General features: G+C 31.0%; 3 protein-coding genes across 8 annotated transcripts; all 3 read right to left on the reverse strand.

The window, feature by feature from the left end:
- Positions 1-1,083: 1,083 nt before the first annotated feature.
- Positions 1,084-8,216, reverse strand: LOC129311816 (WAT1-related protein At5g47470-like). Of its 3 annotated transcripts, none has more exons than XM_054954287.1 (8): positions 7,763-8,216; positions 7,612-7,677; positions 6,215-6,331; positions 4,419-4,683; positions 3,536-3,694; positions 2,478-2,626; positions 2,212-2,362; positions 1,084-1,378 (listed from the first exon to the last, which is right to left on the reverse strand). In XM_054954287.1, the coding sequence occupies exons 1-7, from the start codon at positions 7,969-7,971 to the stop codon at positions 2,233-2,235; spliced, it is 1,095 nt and encodes a 364-aa protein (XP_054810262.1). In that variant the 5' UTR covers positions 7,972-8,216; the 3' UTR covers positions 1,084-1,378; positions 2,212-2,232. The 3 variants fall into 3 exon arrangements, with proteins under 3 accessions (XP_054810262.1, XP_054810263.1, XP_054810261.1); XM_054954288.1 differs by having other exon boundaries at positions 2,268-2,362; positions 7,763-8,215; XM_054954286.1 differs by lacking the exon at positions 1,084-1,378 and having other exon boundaries at positions 2,051-2,362; positions 7,763-8,215.
- A 1,756-nt stretch (positions 8,217-9,972) lies between these two features.
- LOC129311817 (protein NONRESPONDING TO OXYLIPINS 2, mitochondrial) lies at positions 9,973-12,760 on the reverse strand. Of its 4 annotated transcripts, none has more exons than XM_054954290.1 (4): positions 12,507-12,760; positions 12,296-12,403; positions 11,509-11,569; positions 9,973-10,212 (listed from the first exon to the last, which is right to left on the reverse strand). In XM_054954290.1, exons 1-4 carry the CDS (start codon positions 12,668-12,670, stop codon positions 10,120-10,122), a joined length of 426 nt encoding a protein of 141 aa, XP_054810265.1. In that variant the 5' UTR covers positions 12,671-12,760; the 3' UTR covers positions 9,973-10,119. The 4 variants fall into 4 exon arrangements, 3 of the variants coding, with proteins under 3 accessions (XP_054810265.1, XP_054810264.1, XP_054810266.1); XM_054954289.1 differs by having other exon boundaries at positions 12,296-12,406; XR_008593406.1 differs by having other exon boundaries at positions 10,134-10,212; positions 12,296-12,414.
- A 2,815-nt stretch (positions 12,761-15,575) lies between these two features.
- On the reverse strand, positions 15,576-17,126 carry LOC129311988 (metalloendoproteinase 1-MMP-like). Its single transcript, XM_054954523.1, has one exon. It carries the CDS (start codon positions 16,849-16,851, stop codon positions 15,772-15,774), a length of 1,080 nt encoding a protein of 359 aa, XP_054810498.1. The 5' UTR covers positions 16,852-17,126; the 3' UTR covers positions 15,576-15,771.
- Positions 17,127-18,771: the final 1,645 nt, after the last annotated feature.

Here is an 18,771-nt window from a genome sequence, read left to right on the forward strand (position 1 = left end):
AACTTTACTTGTGACAAAAATTAGAGGTCATTTTCACGCCCTTCTTACTCGATTTCTCAATTTGAAGTTTGGGCGTGTCAACTCTCCCACCTCCCTCAACCACATATACTTGTCATTTTGTTAAGTAGTTCCTCTTTTTCTTCTCATTATACACTCCTCAATCCTAGTCCTCTTCTTCTTAGACCTCCCTAGCAAGATTTCAATTGGTGGTGGCATTATCAGTTTGAAAGTTTCAATCTTCCAAAATTTCCTAACCCCTCATAAGTTGGAATTTAACCTTATAACTATAAATACGTGCTAATTTATGGTAATAGTTCAATTTCTAACCAAAAATTCCTTGGATCTGACCTTATTGACTATTGAGTTAGCAAATGTTGGTGGAACGGGCAAAACTAAGATATTGCTAAAGTAAAGAAGGAAACGATTATGGGAAGATTGAACGACTTGAACATCACCCCTTAGTCTCCAAAACCGAGATATGTATGCTTGAAGTTGTGATGGATGAAATCTTCGGTTATCAAGAATTTCAGCAAACAACTTGTGAAGCTTACACCGTTCTTGATCAAGAAAACCATCCTTCTTAATAGAAGCCATACTCAGGAAAAGAGCCAAAAGCAAAAAGATCCCACAAGAAAGAAGAGGAAAACTTCCTGAGCCCTAGAGAGAAAAGCTCTCTTCCAAATTCCCAAAGTTCCTCGTTTTGTTGTTTGGTTCCATCACAGGGTCGAGACGAGATGCAATTAAAATATTTACATATTTAATCAATTGGCTTATTCCAAAGTCGGCATTCTTTTTCAAAATATTATTGCATATAATTCATTCAATTGAATTAATGGTAGAAAAGGATTTGGATGTAGGGATCGACTTGGCTTGAGATAACTTGAATGGAGATGATTTATTACCAAAAGAGCATAGGCATAGAGGCCCATCTAGTCTAACTAATTATAATTATATGAATATATATTATTTACCACCACAAATGACTCTGGTGATATTGTTAATGAACCTAATTAACCTAACCATGACAGATTAACCCCCTCAAATAAAATAAAATAAAAGAAGTTAAAAACTCCTATACACATGTACAGCAACAACCCTAATAAGTTGATTTTTTAGTAAGGGTGTGAGATGGATTAACAAATTAAATAGTAAGAATGATGAACAAGCAAGCACAAGATCTTGTGCTTTATCTTTAAAGTAGTGAATTGAATCTAACCCAAATGAATTTTCTAATAAAAAGAACTTGTGCGTATATAGGCTGTAAAGTTCCACTCCTCCAACGCAAGAAACCTCTATAAATCTTCTTTGAGACCAAGTCTAAAGAAATTCCTTTTTGTCACTGATACTTCATATTGTAGCATTTCATCCTTTTATGCTTCTGCAAAACAAAACAAATGAAAACGTGGGTACTTTCTACACCTCAACATACAAGCCCCTGAGTATGTCTGAATCAGCAGCACCATGTTGCAATGAGAAAAATAAATCCGAGTTAAGAGAAATTCTTGCATGAATTTGATGCACCACACCACATCACCCATGCTCTTGCAAGGATTTCTCCCCAAGTTAAATGGGTCCTACATGGTAATTAATGAGAGAGATAGACACTTGACTTGGGTGAATCCCATGGATCATGCAGCATGGTGCTGCTGCAATCTGCAAAGAACTACAATACCAACATTTGCAGTCTTTTAACGTGAGACATCAAACTTACATTTTGAGATTAATAATTAATTAATATGCAAGATACACACACACACACACACACACACATACACATAATCCCTCTAGTTTATTTCTCAGTCACTTCTAACATATTTTATCTTAACAAAAAAAAACTAACTTTATCTAAAAATTCATTAAGTTTTTAACTTTACTTTATTAAATATAAATGCATTAAAAATAAAACATTCAAGCATTTAATAAGGACAAAAGGGTAAAGATATCCACAAAATCACAATAGTTTTCTATAAATAAGACCATAACAAATACTCTATTTGCCTATAAATAGGACTAGAATTATATAGTTGTGATATATATATATATATATATGTTGATCTTGTCTATGATTTATGCCTTAATTAGATATGAAGATGTATCTGAATATTCTAAAACTTACCTAGCTGGCTAGTCAGCAACACACTGTAAAATCTAGCCTGCTATCTCTAAATCTATAGCTAGAGATGTATGATTGAAAGTGATGAACTGCATTACTTGTTGACAAAAGAAAAGAAATCAACTAAGGAGAGGCTTCGCTGCATCAAACTCACTCTCTGAGCCATATCTAATATTGTCGTAATCTTCTTTTCCTTTTGCCCACAGCACAAAGTAGAGCCCCGTGAACATCAGCAACATCCCCACAATGCTGCAACAATAACAGGCCATTGTTACAGATAAGAGAGATGGATTTAGATTTGGATTTGAATTTTGAGAGACGAATTTAATGAAGCATATAAATATATATATATATATATACACACCTTCCAAGATTGGTGGAATAGCCAAGAGTGAAAGAAGAGAGGAGGGAGGTGACAGTGGCAACAGGGCTGAACATAGAGACCAACACAGGACCTCTCTTCTTAAGAGCCCATCCATTAAAGCTTAGGCATATTCCACCCAACCCTCCTGCCTGCATTTGCCATTTAATTATTAGTAATTAATGATATATTATATTTAATAACATTAATTATTTTAACAATTTTCTTATTTTAAAATGCATGATAAAAAAAAATAAAAAAAAAGTCCCTTTAAAAGAGCCACCATATATTTATATATATACACATACACTTCCTTCAGTTTTATATATAATTCACATTCCAAAAGAAATGTGGTGATCCTTTTTATAGGTAACTCTACATAAAAAGGTGGATCATTAATTACTTTCTTCTGATTTTATCTTCTCACAATTTTTATGAGTTGAGTAAAATGTTACATATGGAAAGAAACTGTTTTTAAATACAAAAATGTATTTAATAGGGTAAATTGATTTTTTCCTTTTTAACTCAACATCAATAATTCAACTATTTTCCATTAGTTCCGATGAGATAATTAGAAGAGACTTGTATATAAGGCAAGAGGTAGTATGCAAACCTAGAAATAGATTTCATACTCTCTCCATTTTCAAATATAAACCAATTTTAACAAACTAACATAGTTTAAGAAAGTTTATTAATTCTAATAATTATGTCTACAATTTAAAAAGAATTGGACTAAACTCTCCTTGTGATTAATGAAACAAGTTTGTTTCATGAAAGTAAACTTTAACTTTATGAGGAACAATTTAAAAAAAATAAAATAAATACTTTTTGAGTTTAGTAGCTTTGTTTATTAAAAAGACAATATAGCATATGATAATTTTATCTTATAATAATAAAAAAACAAAGGGAGTAGCTAGATTTTACTGATTTCTGTTGAATGCTTACTGTTTGAGGTTTTGACATATGATAATGGATTTCAAGGAAGTTGAAAGCTATAATAATAAACATGTAAAATATAATTTGAGTGAGTGAGAAAAATAAGAGAGAGGAAAATAAATTACCAGAAAAGAATAGGAAGCAAGGGATCCAAAGTTGACAAGAGAAGCAGTGTCAAATGAGTGTTCCTCAAGCAACTGAGCAATAATGGTGGTAATGGCTCCTAACAAGGATGTCATTGCACTTAATGTCATTGGTGCTGGAAAATCTCCCAACGTAAAAGCCTAATTAATATAACATCCAAAAAGTATGGTGTTGGGGTCAAAGTGTGAGCTAATTAATATAGGGGAAAATTTTCATGTCAAATAAAGTGAGATTGAATAAGAAATATATGTCTAAGTGAAAAAATCTCATGAACCTAATGCCTTGAAGGTTTAAATTAAGAAATAGTACAAACACAATACTAATATAAATCAGGCGACTCAGACTTATGAAAGGATCATACGTTCAATTTTGTAATCAATCATTATTTTATTATTGAGAAAAAATTGGCTACAAGGATTAAAAAGGTCCAAATATTTGGGCATAAGTTTTAATTTTGATATAAAACCTACTGGGGACTATGGTCCTGAAGAGACATTATGTTTTCGGAGAAAAATACCAAATACCTTTCCTTTCTCTGCACTGGCTTGCAGAAGTCATTCATGAATTTAGTGCTGAAAAAGAAAGAGTATATTATATTTTATTTACCAAAAAAATATATTGTCCTTTAAAGACCATGGTTCTTTGTAGGTTTTATTTCTATATTTTGGGACATATTTCCAAATATTTAAGCCTTTTAGTCTTTGGAGAGAATTTTCCCGTTGCTATTCCCATGCACCATTAGGTTTAGATAGAGAGAATCACAATCTCATTACATGGGTAAAATTACATGGGTAAAATATTTTCTTTTTTAGTGTGCTTAATTGGATCAATATTAAAAGCAAAGAAGAAAAAGAAAATATGTACCTGGAGGACAACATTGGAGGAAAGCATGAAGACAGCAGCCATGAGGTAGAGAGAACCAATGATTTTGTCAGAGTCAAACAGGGAAGAATGGGAGGAATGATCAGGTAAGGAGGGTGTATGAGAAGGCTGTAGCTCTGAGGCTGACGTGGATGGAGGAGGAGTAGCGCTCTGCATGATGCTCATAGTGAAAGCTCCAATCATGCACACCATTGTCCCTATGATCTTCACTCTACTATACCTGCAACTTAGTTCCACTTTCTCTAACCTGCCACATCCATATTCCATCCAAAATTAATATTCAATTGAAAAAATAATTTGTCCTAAATAATGCTGCTTAATTGTTGTATGCAATAGAGAAAAGAAACTACTCTTTAAAATTCATTCACACTCATATAAGTTATGTGTAGATGGATGATCTTTTATTTAAGCATAGATCATGTGTAAACATTTCTATGTGTAAAAGTACCATTTTAGGTCCTAATATTTTAATTGTGTGTTTACTTTTAGTCTATGTAGTTTAGTTTATTTTTACTGTTCCTCATCTCTTTCATTTAACATGTCTCAACATTAGTTCTTATAGTTTAAAAAAGATTAAAACAAGGTAAATTAGCCTCTAAACTATATATTTAGAAATGTCTGAAACTTTAAATTTATTTTTTTGTATAATGTGCCCTTTTAACTTTTAAGAGTACTGCAATCTAAATCTTATTATTAACAAAAATTAACTTTGACAGTTAGTTAATCAAAAAATGATATAAAAGAGTATCAACATACAAAAAAATGAACAAAAATTAATTTTGCTAACAGTAAGAGTCTAATTGCACTATTTGTAAAAGTTAAAGAAAAATATTACATTAAAAATGAATTTAAAATTTTATACACTTTTAGATCTATAGTTTAGGAGTCAACTTGGCTCTTTTACCCATAAAAAAAAAAAAACCTCCATTAAGATCATAAGATGGCTGAAACCATGTTTGTTTTGTTGACATGGCATTAACATAATGCATCCATCAAATCTTAAACATGTTTTGTACGAATATTAATTATAAGTTTATGTCAATAATAGAATACAATAATGTTAAATCTTAATTAAAAAATTTATATTTGATTGAGGGGTTCAATATTCAAAAGAGAAAAGGGAAAAAAAAATAAATGAATAATCTAACATGAGTCAACCCATTTAGCCCACAAGGTTGACAAGTATTTTTTAGGTGAAGTTGGGTTTGTTGGGATGAAATTGGGTCTCAAAAGTGATCAATTTGAGTCTCGGCTAGATAACCAATTCATGTATCAACTTAAATTGTGCTAAAAAATAAAAATACCAAGATATCAAATATCGGATTAATTATTGAACCAGTCAAAGCACTGGCTTAAGGGTTAATAGTCAAAATCATAGTCAAACTATAATAAAATAATTATTTTATCAAATCAATCAAGGTTTAATAATTCAACTAAATAGGTTGATCTAGATTTCTATGCTACGCAAAATACAATTAAAGTAGACAAATCCAGTGTGATATTTTCTTTCCTAATTTATTCCTTCCTTCCTTGTTTGGTCCAAATGTAGGTAATTTTGTTTTGACTTGTCACGTTTTGTGAGCAAAACAACAAATTAACAGCAAAAGAAAATGCTCAAGGAGATCAGACGATAATTGTTCTAAAAATATTTATTTGCATAATTTAACAGTTTAAAGAGTTCGTTATCACATTTTAAAAGTTTCTTGAATTATATGCCTATGATTCAAAGTTCAAAGAAAGTTCAATTTGATTATAAACAAAAAAAAAATTATATTTACCCAAAAGTCCATGCGATGATAAAGATAAGACCTGGGGCAAGGTTGGGCATGGCAGTTCCCATTGCTGGCGAAGTTAGATTTATTCCTTTAAGGAATAACGACTGGAACAAAGTCACCCTACACACAGCAATAATTAATAAAACGAATTAAATAAATTTATTGGAAATTCTAAATAACTTTTTATCTGGGAATTAATTGAATTCATTTTGGTCAAACATGATTAATTAGTTGTTAATTTACAACACTCAATCAATCAAAAGGGCGACTCAGTGAAGCCTCAAAATTTTCAAACTAATATGGTCAGAAATATATTCTCAATTTATTTCGATTTCATAGCTGCCATGTCATTTGATGTGCTAAATTAAATAAAATATTGCTTTAAAACTTAAACTAGATAATTAATGCAACGCGATGACAACTATTACATAAAAAAATCACGTTTTTTTGGGTCAAACTGGGCAAAATATCATGAATTGTGCAAAATCCAAATCCCAGATTATCATCACTAAATATTACTCCAATGAATATAAGAAACTTTCAACATGTATCATATATATTAAGAAAATTTAATTTTTTTTTCTACATCTCATAAAAAATTGACTTATTTTTTTTTAATTTTTGTCCTTATCTACAAATAACATACACAATTTCTTATGTATTGTATGGTTAGTTAGTTAATCATCGTACATCAACGAATACATGGGTGAAAATAATTTTAAAAAAAACTACTAAATGTCTTACACTATGAACCAAAGGGAATTACAATACGAAGATCTAAGAAAAGCAGAAGAATCCAAAGCATGATGGGTATATGCTTAAAATTGTTAAAAAGTTAATCAAATATTAAAATGTATTCTTAAACAACCTCGACCTTATTAAGAAATGGTAGATATATTGTTAAAATTATTAAAAAGATATATACTTTTTTTAAAAAAAATATTATTCTTTGCAATTAATAATCACAATAAATTATCGTATGAAAATTCAAATGATAATAAATAAATAAATAAGAGAAAAAATTGGAAAAAAAATTAATTACAAAAAGCTTTTAAAATTTTCCTTACATAAGGACAGGAGGTAAGCAAAAAAGAAACTATTTTCTCTACCAATAAACCTTGAGATTTGTTTATTTCTTTCTTGTTTACTAATTTAACAGTAAACAATTGACATACGTTTGTTTTCCATCCTACACAAATGTATCTCCGATTATAAAGGGGCAAGTTAATACTGAAGATATTCTTTGGAATAATTAACACTACTGGGATTGAATTGAAGCACCCATCAACCCTATATGCCTCCATGAAACTTTAATTCCTTCGTACAATTAAATAAATAAAAACGTTTATGATGATAATTAACACAGATTCAAGACATATGAAGACATGATGATCTCTTACCCTCCAAACGAAAGCATCAATAGCTGGATAACAAACTTGAGACTTAATTTTCTGGGCCATTTACTCCTGCATGAGATTGATCTATATGCTTGATTGTGATTCGATCAGGATTATAATTAAAAAAAGAAAAGTAATGATAGAGAGATGAGACCTTTCAAAGTAGATAGAGAATGGTAAGAGAACGAGGAAGGTGGCGAAGGAAGTGTAGATGACGATGGAGAGAGAGCTGAGACCCAAAGCCATGAGAAAGCTCATAAGAACAGCACTGCCAGCATACACAAATTGAACTCCTATCAATCCTCCCATTATTACTATGTCTTCGATCGCATTACAACTCATTCCTCCACTCCACATCTCCATTATTCTTGTTTCTTGACCTCTCTCTCTCACACCACCATTTCTGGCTTTCTGGGTTCTCAATATAATGATATCATCATCAACAAGCTAAGCTGGGTATGTAACACGGGCTCGTCTTAATTTCTTTCTCTGTCGTTCTAATGGAACGTAACTGAGCTAACCTTCATGGTGTTTCGTCTACCAGTCTTGTGCTTCTGATCTTCGTTGACAGGGAATTTCAGAATTTTAATTCGTGTTTTCGTTTCTGGTTGAGAGATATTGATGCGTATACCTACCTATTTACCCAATAAATTTTAACCTTGTTCTTCGTTCTCTGTCTCTTTCTGGCTTTCTTGTGCTTCACTGTTAAAAATAGTGGAAATTCGTTAAGGATTTGCGTTGTGGTGCTTTCTCTTTATTAATTACCATATCTAAATGTAATTTTGTCCTAAATTTACACAAGGTATTTTTCCCATTCTTTTTTTTTATTGTTGCTGATTTCAATTATCTGGTGGCTGATAGAATTTTAACTTTATTTAATTTTTATTATTGAATTTTAACTAATTAAATATCTATTTAATTTTTCTTATTGAATTTTAACTAATTAAATATCTAGTTTTGGCTTTTTTTTTACATTTTAATATAATTTTTTGTCATCTAAAAAGTGATTTTTGTCCATTTATCTACCTATCACAAGTAAACAAAGACTTCCAAACAAAACTTCAACATGAAGCCGGGCACGCTGAATCAATGGAAGTTTCTACCCGTCACGTGACCAACAACCAACAAAAGCAAAATTCTTAGACACGTTGGGGAAAAAAAATAATAAAATAAACTTTTTGAATTATAATTTAATAACAGTAAAAATACAATATCTAAACTTCTACTCCCTCCATTCAAAAATATAAGACATTTTTTATCAAATCTCACCCTCCAATGAAATAGTTACCTACTTTCAAATTAATTTATCTTTTCATATTTACTCTTATTAAACACCCTACAATAAATATAAAATTATTATTAATAGGGGCATTTTAAAAAAAAATAATGATTGCACTTTCAAAGACTAAAAATGCTTTATATTTTTAAATATCCAAATTCTCACAAAATACATTACATTTTTTAACAAAAGGAGTATATAAAAAATAATAATAATGCTGATCTAGGCTGCTAAACTCATAACATGAATATAAACTCAAATAATAAATTTGTAAGAACATACTTATATTTATAAATAACCATTAAAAATATATGATTAAATAATTAAAATATAAAATATAACTATAATTTAATTTAAATATATTTTACATTTAAATTATTGAAATTAAACGTTATACTCAATATAAAAATTTTAAAATGGGACAATTTATTTTTGGTATTTCTTTTTTTATTAATATTAATTTTTTACCTTTCAAGTTTTATTGCTCTTTTTAACCAAGCCGTACAAAGAGTTATACATAATATATCTCTAACTCACTTAACTCAGTAAAAAATTGATAAATTTAACAAATTCAATTTAAATTGCATCTAATGTGAATTTATAAATAATTTGACATAATTTTTATAAGTTAAAAATATAAAAATAATAAACTCAAAGAATCAACTTAAAAATTTAATCAATTTTCATGAGTTCATGTACAAATTAATATAATTTTATAAGTTAGAAATATAAAAAAATAAACTCAAACGGCTAACTTTAGAGTTTGACAACAATGATGCTAATCACAAAAAATTAATATTTGAAAATAAAGTAATTTGTTATATAATAAAATAACTCACGCCTACATTATTTTTCCTTCCTTTCACATCCTACAATTCTCCTACAACTGCTGGATTTTAAACTCTAAATCGTGTATAATAAATTTATTATTTGTTTTGTTTAAGAAAACAAAATGTTACATATTAAAAAATTTATATTAAATGGTGAAATTAAATCATAGTGCCGTATGGGGCTTGGAATTACATAATCTACATGCTACGGCAATTCGAGGCATGAGTAGGATAGGAATCAATACACCAAAAGCATATATAAAAATAAAAATTATAGTAAGATGCACCATTCACAAATTATAATTAGTGTGCTTCATTAAATTCGGCCAACTAATTTTTAATCTCCTGAAACTTGCTTTGCAGCCGGAAAGAATTACAGTCAGTATAGTCCCTTTTCATGCATTAATATAACAAAACCTCGAATTCAGCCTTCCGAAACTTTAATGGCATAGTCCTCTCCTCTAGCTGGTCACCTTGGAACTGATAGACCAAGCTCTGAAGAACCAAGTAAACAAAGGCTCAATTAGTAACATGCTCAGGTAGAAAACACAGCAAATTGTGACTAGAAAGAGATTGAACATGTTCACAGAAAAAGAAAGAAAGAAAGTTATGTGTAACTTGTAAAATAAATATTATAGGTAGTTTCGTTGGTAGTGAGTTAGTTAAGACTGTTAAGAGAATAAAAATATCAGGTTTGTATCTATATAATATGTGAAGGATGTGTAATCTGAAGCTATACTGTGCTTGATGAAGTATTCAGAGTACTATTCAGCAATCTCTGTTTTCTCTATTCTTAATTCTCTCTTCTTTCTTCTCTCTTCCTACCACAGCTCATCAGCAAGATATTGAAGAACATCAACGCAAAAGGAAGAAAATGTTCACATGAAATGCACTTGCGATGACGTAGTGTACATAGAGAACTTACAATGGTTAACGCGCACATAATCTAAATTATAAGCTGCACTCTTGCTTCTGATCAAGATAGATGTATGTATGTATATATCAGACTAAACACATAATTAGGCATGATCGAGGATGAGAATAACAGAATCTATGGTTCTCCAAAAGACCCCACCTTCAAAAAAGTCTGTAGGTCTCGCGTCCTATCAATTCCATCTGGCGAAAGTAGCAATTACACTATTACATTGTACTTAATGTTTCTATGAAAAATCATCAATTTAGGGTAAATTTAAGGTGGTATATTTATACACCCAACGCATCCCAGTGGTAGAATTCCAAGGTGATGTTATTAATTAAATGCATCATTGTTAACACATAAAGACACATGAAAATACACCCTCTTTAGACAACTTTAATTGCTTTCTGACTTCATACGTTTTAAGATTTTGTGTAAAATTACACATGCGTAATTTGGTAAGAGGTAGGAAGAGTATCACATCAAGATGACGGATTGGCTCCTCTAGCTTAAGCTAGTCCATTAGGCCACCAAACCAAAATTATGTAAAGGATAGATACCAAAAATTTATCCCTTGCCAAATGCTCATCCAATGTGTCATTGATTCATCAGTTTGCTACTCGTATAGAGCATAACACTAAAAGGTCTTAGCTTTCAAGACCCAAGCAAGATTCCAATAAGAAATCCACCAAGAAACTAATGATATTTATGGGATGGAAGATTAACTCGAGCAAGAGCCTTATTCTCATAGGATCTAGATTCAGATTTTTAGGCAGCACTGGACAGACACCTATTGAGATGACAGAACACATATCTCTCCTGCAATATTGTTGAGATGCTTTTAAAAGTCAAACAATGGCTTTCCATTTTCATACTTGATAATGAAGCATTGGACCATGATTGGCAGGTCCCGCAAACTCCAAATTAACTATGTGCCTGCAGAACCAAATTTACAATTAGTTGGAACTTGACATTAAACCTCCCAGTCAAGGCACTTTAACTTGTTTGTTCTTTCTCACACCCTGCCAGTTCCTTTACTGAAAAACCATCAAAACCAAACCACCTAAAAACATGATACTCCATTAAAGAATCTAGAGGCAAGCAGACTACATGCCGCTAACCAGAATATTCTATGGTCTCGCTCAGTTACTAAAAAGAAATAAAATGAAATGGAATGAAAAAATAAAAATAAAAATAAATTAAATCACCCTTCCATCTTATGAAAAGTAATATAAAACTCATTAATATATAATATAAATATAGGAATCATCACATCCTTTAAAAATATTATTTTTTTCAATCCATTTCATTTCAATCCTTTCTATTAACCACCTCACACCAGTGAAACCAACAGGTCTTAAGTCGCTTCAATTTAGCAAGAAACAGTAATAGAATAAACCAAATTATGAGTGCGATCGCCCCCTCATGTCAAGAGTGTTCGGGAAATTACAATTATAGATAGTGAAATTGGTCCAACCTAAATATTTCTCAAAATCTTCCAGGTGAATGCTTATTCTGTGCAGTGCAGATGCAACGAACATACATAACCGATAATTCAGAGGAAAGTCAATCGAGGAATAAAGCGAGGAAGCCACTCATACCACTTAAAAATCTTCTCAAAATGAAATTATTAGGGGCCGGGAGAGTTGCAGCAGAGAGTACCCTGAGAAAGCGCTCGACAACTCCGAGAAGTAGCGCTCAAACAAGACGTCATTCTGGCCGCCGCTACCACACTGTGAAGTGGCAACATTGACTGTAGGCATCCTAGTTCTGCTGCAGTCCTGCCGGCGAACAGAGTTAGAGAAGGGGAGAAGAAAAATTCATATTGAAGACACACACTGTTAAATATAAGAAATGAAGACGAAATTGAAACCTGATTAAGAAGGATCGAAGAAGGGGAGTGAAGGTAGAGTTAGAAGGAGTGGTGAAAATGGAGGCTGATCTGCAGAAAGAAGAGTTTCGAACATTGGAATTAAGAGCTGCTTTGATCGACGAAATAGGTATTCTCCTCGCCATTCTGCTGCAAGCTAAAGCCATTGACGAGTCGACGCCAAGCTCGAAGCCTCGAGGGCACAGGCACGACGCAACACTTCAGAATCAGATGTCCTACAAAAGCGCCGTCTCATACTCTCATTTCCCGTCAAGAAAACAAAAGCTGATGGGGGCCAATACTGGGCTTTATATTGGATTTTTGGCCCAATCCATTAATAATGGCTTGCGCTGCAAGCTGACGTCATGCAATCACGTATTTTAATATTTTTACATGTTTTAAGTATTTAAGTTCGTCTAAATTATTGATGTAATCATTTTTATTTAATTTTTAAAATTTATTTTAATTATTAATTTAGTATTTATTATTTTTAAAAAAATTATTATTAAAATTTGATGATATAAAAATTAAAATAATGATAGCAACCATTTAGATTAATGAAAATGAAAATAATCATCTAGGTATAAAATAATAGATTCTAAAATTTTGAAAAACAAGAGAACAAAACACAATATAAGGAATTATACTGATAAAAATTAAATTAATTTTCTCTCATTTAGTTACATAAACCTACTAAGTTATCAATATACTTTACATTATTTTAAAATTTAAAAGACTCACATAATAATTTTAAAAAATATGAGAGACCAAATCGACAAAAATTAAACTTAAGAGATAAAATTGATACTGAAGCAAACTTGAAGAACTAAAAACTTCATTATTCACTTTATGTCTTCTTACTTTGTTTATAATTGTATATTGGGAAGATTAATCTTTTAATTCTTTAACTTTTAATTCACATGTAATTCAATCTTTCAATTATAACTCACTACATCTCAATCCCTCAATTTTTATTATTTTTTTTTATATACTAGCTTAGATTCTATATCAAGAAGTAAGAGAAGAATATTTTAGAATAAGATATGAGCATTTTTTTCTCTTTTATTTGACAAGGATAATTTTTTAAAAAATTAAAAAATAAGAATTGAGTTATAAGTAAGTTAAAAGTTAAAAGACTAATTTACAATAAATCATAGTTGAGAAATTAAGTTACGAGTTAAAAATTAAAGAATTAAAAAAATTTATTTTTCCCTTGTATATTTATAAGGTTGGCAAGCATCTGATCGTTAATTTACAAGATTGTAAAATTAAATATTGCCGTTAATGTGAACACTTTGTTGATAGATAATAAATATTTTTATAAATACTCTTTAAATTTGAATACATGCCTTGTCCAAGTCAGCCTATAGAACTCAATTCACTTAATTTTTTTTAACAAAAATGTATATTTACAAATATCTACTCCACTTCGTAACATTTTTGTTTTCAAAAAGTATATTAACTCTTCTAAAAGATAATTGACAAGCTTTGGCGTCCAAAATAAGAAAAGAAAAAAGAAAAAAAGGAAAAGAAACTAACAAAGCATGAGAGAGAGGCAAGCGCCCAGTTTGGCAAGAGAGAGGCCTAAATCGTGTACGAGCCAGATTCTTGTCATCATCCTTTCAAGTTCAACCCATCTATTTCTTCTAGCTTTTTCGCAAAATTATATATATTAAATAAAAACTAAAATTAAAATATATTTTTTATTATTTAGAAATACGTATGAAATTTAATATAATTAATTTTATCCTGGAAAGTATTAAAATATTAAAAAAAAAGAAAAAAGCATGCCAACCCACTTGTAGGCTTGAAGCAATATATACATATTTTTCCCGCAAGCAGTGTAGTCATTCCAGGGAAAAGCAATAAAAGTATAAACTACTCGGTCAAGAATATCATGGAAAACCATTGGCAGGTAATGTAGTTCTTGAAAGGTTATTCATATCAATTTAATTTTAGTGTCTTAAATAATAAATTATGTTATTTTTGGCTTATGATCAACTTCATATGATAATATCATTAACATATTTCATAAATTAATATTACAGTTTTATACGAAAAAGAAGTGAAAAATGTTGGGCAATAATATATTAATATTATGGATAATAAAATTTTTAGTTCTCATACTTTTCTCAATTAATGAATTTAGTTCATCTACAGAATAAAAATTAAGTTGTTTAAATTAAAATTTAGAGATTAAATTAATAAAAAAATTCAGGTCAAGAAATTAATTAAAAAAAATAAAGACCACAGCTTACATTTTTTTTCTTAATTATATTATCAGCGTGCATTATATTACCGTCTTCCACAAGAAAGCAACATTGGGAGAAAAACATACTGGTTGACCAAATCCACTTTCAAAAAAAGAAAAAAAAAACTCATACTTTTTTCTCAAGCAAACGCTTAAGAAAAAACACACACAGATTTTTTCCGGCTGAAAATAAAAAATCAGACCAACTAATCAAGCATTTGAGGACTGACTTCACAAATGGAAATAATGATTCGGTTAATTAGTTTTTTTTTTTTTTTTGAAACAGGGTTTGGTTCACAGCACATAATTCCCACATATACTTTCGGAGGGCAATCGGCTAAATTTAATTTTAACTTGTAATTATAATTCATTTTTTCTGGAAATTAACCTCCATTTAATTTTAGCGCTATACTGGAAAGCAAGTATAAAATATAATATCTTGTAAACTAAGAGATACCTTCATCTCTCACGTCTTCTATTATACTTTTTTCATCTTAAATTATAAGGCAATTTAAAATAAAATTATACATATCAATAAAATTTAATAATAACATTTTACAAATTTATTTTTTAAAAAATATATAGAATTTTAAAAATACCCCTACACAATTATTACGCTACAATATCATTTTAATTCTCTTTACATTTAAAGTGTAATATTAAAAAAATTATTAATAAGACTTTATTTTTTTAAATTATTTTATATTTTAAAATAACAAAATACCTCTGAAATTATTTTATACTTTGAGACTGTGAGCGTTGGTAGGAGTGAATTGAGTCGTGAGAAGTGGAATTAGAATTGGAAGCTCAAATTTCATGCGTTTGATATGAATTGGCATATTCTATTGACACATGCACAACAAGCTCAAGTAGAACAAATCCTTAGAGTAATTCACCCTTTTTTCTTCATCCTTCCACTGTGAACTATTCTTCCAATTCACTCCTGCTTTACATATACAATATCAAAGAATGAAAAATACAAATGTATAGAATTCAATAATAAAAATAAAGAATTTTTCAAGTCCGTGAAAATAATAATACGAACAAGCCCAGAGCCAGAAGAAGTGGCCATTGAATCAAATCACTTTTAATCCGAACCGCTAAATTAGAGGAATTTTCCGATTCCAACAAAGAACTAAACGTGAAGTTTGGGTTTGACCCATACAAAGCTTGAATCCCCAACACGTCGTCCATCTTCAAGTCTCTCTTTCTCCTCCTCGGACTCAAACTCGGATACATCACTGCTTCTTTCACATTCGTGTGGGCCAGCCCAAGCACGTGACCAATCTCGTGCGTCGCCACAGACTCCAAGTCAACAGCTGCCTTTGATCCTTCTCGATCGAAATCAACGGCCCACGTTTCAGCTGCGTCCAAATGGAATTTCCCGGTCGGTGGTGAAAACGCATGGCCCAGAACCCCTAACACTCCGTCGAACGGCTCTCCGTCTCCGTGCTCGCCGGTGTAGAATCCGATCTGGATATCGGCCGTTTCGTAACCGGATGTCTCCAGAAAGTTCACCGGAATCACTGACGCCCAGCGCGAAAACGCGCTCTGGAACGCCGTTCGGATTTCCGTCATGCTCAGACTGGTGATCGCGGCGTACGGGGAGAATGCGTAGGTGAGGCTCATCGGAGAGCCACGGACCCACCTTGGCTTGCCGCTGAAGTAAGCGAAGTGACGAGTGGAATGTAACAAACGGGACGAGGCGGCGTCGCTGACGCCGCATCTCGGCGCCATGATTGTGGATATGGTGTCGGAGTCGAGCTTTCCGGTGACGGACAAGCCGAGCTTCTTCTGATAAAGCGAGACGGCGGACTCGAATTGGGAGTCGAACTCATCGGTAAAGTTAAACGGCGTTTTTTGAGAGAGGTAGCCGAAGTGGTTAAAGTACCTCTTCAGCTCCGACATGCCGCTGACCTGGCTGCCTTTCTCGGCGTGTAAGAATCTCGAGAAGTCAAGCCACGTGGCGTTTCGGGTTTGGTTGGTTGTTACAGTTACCATCTCTGGTATCATTCTCGCGGGAAAACAAGGGCGGGAAAGGAATAAGAGGAAGAGGAAGACGATGAACCAGAAATAATAACGGAAAAACGGAAACATAACTGTCTTCGATCAGTTATGTCGGGATTCGAGAACTGAATAACGAAAACAAAGAGCTCTAATTGGAGCTTGAAAGCTAAGAAATCTCGTATATAAAAGGGATTATTTAATCACCATGACGACATAAGCTATGATATATGTATGAATTTAAATAATAAGGTTATTGAATTCAACGAAACTTGTTAACATCGAAGAACAAAGAAAGGATGAGATTAACGAGGGAGAAGATATTGCTTTGTTGAAGTGAACCGATGGTTGGGTCAACCACTAAGTCTCTTTGCATCATCGTATACGTTCGATGATTTAAACCTGTGTTTTCGAAGCGTAACGGATAGGATGTGTTTGGTATAGTTGGATGAATGGTATTTTCCTAAACGGAAGCTGCCGAGAAAAAGGAAAGCGATTATTACTGTGGTTCTAAGTTTAATTTCAACGTCGTCGTCGAACTCGATACTGATCGTTCAAGTTTAGGTGCTTTGAAAACTCGGTTGGTTGACCCAATTTGGTGACCGGCGATCAACGATCAACTGTTTTAACTTGTTATATAACAGTATTGCCCACAAAAATGAAACTCATCGTTTATTTCATTTTCAAGTTACTTTTAATATATTTTATTGAAATTGAAAACAATTACCTTAGTATTTATTAATTTTTTAAAAAAATTAGAGCAATGGAGTAAAAATATTCAAAAAATCAAGAACCAAAAACATCCAATAATATAAAGTGAAAAAAAATTATATTAATATTCATGAAGTTATTTTTTCAGTGAATTTATAACCAAACAGTTAAATTTCAAATCAACATTATACAACATAATAGTCAACATCATTAACTTTTAATAGTTTAATTACTTATACACAAAAAAAAAATCACAGGTACTCATATATTTTTTTTTTTTAGATTATTGAATACTCATGACTTATAATTTCTTGACTATTTTTACTTTTTTATCTAAAAATTTAATAAATCTTAATTTTACTTCTATTAAATATACATATTTTTTTAGTTTTATTTATATATTATTTTTAATTATTTTATCAAAATCAATGAAAGATATTTAAAATATTGATGTTGTCTAAAAAGAAAAAAAAATCTCATTCAATGCATCATCTTTAAAAATATTTTTCATATAATTTTTAACTCTCCATTCATTAAAGATTGTGAAATGACAAAATTAGAAGAAAGTAATCAATGATACATCTTTTTATAAATGATTATAAATTATTTTTAAAAGGTAACTTAAATATAAGATGAAAAGAGGACTTTAATAATATTTTCTTTAACCAACATTTAATAAGGATAAAAGCTAAGAGAAAATTTTGATGAAAGTCAATAATATGCCTTATATATAAAAGCTAAGAGAAATTTTTGATGAAAGTCAATAATATCCCTTATATATAAGATTAAAAAAAATCATTTCTCATGCTTTTATAATAGGATTGTAAAGAGTAAATAATAATATGAACCAGACATACATGCTTTTAGGGACGAATCCATGGCAAAATTTCTTGTACAAAATGAACATTTTTATTTGCAAAAAAAAAATGTTAAATTATACATTTAGTCCTCCCAACTTTCATATGGCCGTACATTTTGGCTTCATGGGCGAGTTTCTAGATCCATCCCTCCATGCATTATATATATTTATAAAGAAATAATTGGTCACGTAGAATTTTGTGGTAGGTAAATTTGGAATATAAGAAAGATGGCTAAATTAACTAAAATATTAGAGATGGTTTAGTAATTTGCTTTTCCTCTTGTTTGCGAGTTGTTGAGTTCTGGTTTTCGAACTCAGAGATGAGAGGGTCAAAAAGGTCCATTGAAAGTCTTCGCTTTCAACACGCCATTAGGGTTGTCTTTTAGGAATAATATATACAAAGCTCTCATTGTCATTGGTAAACAAATAATGGCCCTCGCTCT

This window comes from Prosopis cineraria, unplaced genomic scaffold (genome assembly GCF_029017545.1).
Source record: "Prosopis cineraria cultivar Desert tree isolate PC_DT_omini unplaced genomic scaffold, ASM2901754v1 PC5, whole genome shotgun sequence".
Classification (NCBI taxonomy): domain Eukaryota; kingdom Viridiplantae; phylum Streptophyta; class Magnoliopsida; order Fabales; family Fabaceae; genus Prosopis; species Prosopis cineraria.

What these genes read in the sequence shown, in the direction of transcription:
- LOC129311988 (XM_054954523.1), bottom strand. Translation starts at nt 16,851, where the DNA reads ATGTTTCCGTTTTTCCGTTATTATTTCTGGTTCATCGTCTTCCTCTTC.
- LOC129311817 (XM_054954289.1), bottom strand. Translation starts at nt 12,670, where the DNA reads ATGGCTTTAGCTTGCAGCAGAATGGCGAGGAGAATACCTATTTCGTCG. An exon ending in CTTCGATCCTTCTTAATCAG is followed by an intron (nt 12,407 to 12,506) that starts GTTTCAATTTCG and finishes GCAGGACTGCAG; the next exon opens with CAGAACTAGGATGCCTACAG. An exon ending in GTCCAATGCTTCATTATCAA is followed by an intron (nt 10,213 to 11,508) that starts GTATGAAAATGG and finishes TTGGTTCTTCAG; the next exon opens with AGCTTGGTCTATCAGTTCCA.
- LOC129311816 (XM_054954287.1), bottom strand. Translation starts at nt 7,971, where the DNA reads ATGGAGATGTGGAGTGGAGGAATGAGTTGTAATGCGATCGAAGACATA. An exon ending in TTGATGCTTTCGTTTGGAGG is followed by an intron (nt 6,332 to 7,611) that starts GTAAGAGATCAT and finishes TGCTGTGTGTAG; the next exon opens with GGTGACTTTGTTCCAGTCGT. An exon ending in ATCATCGCATGGACTTTTGG is followed by an intron (nt 4,684 to 6,214) that starts GTAAATATAATT and finishes TGGATGTGGCAG; the next exon opens with GTTAGAGAAAGTGGAACTAA.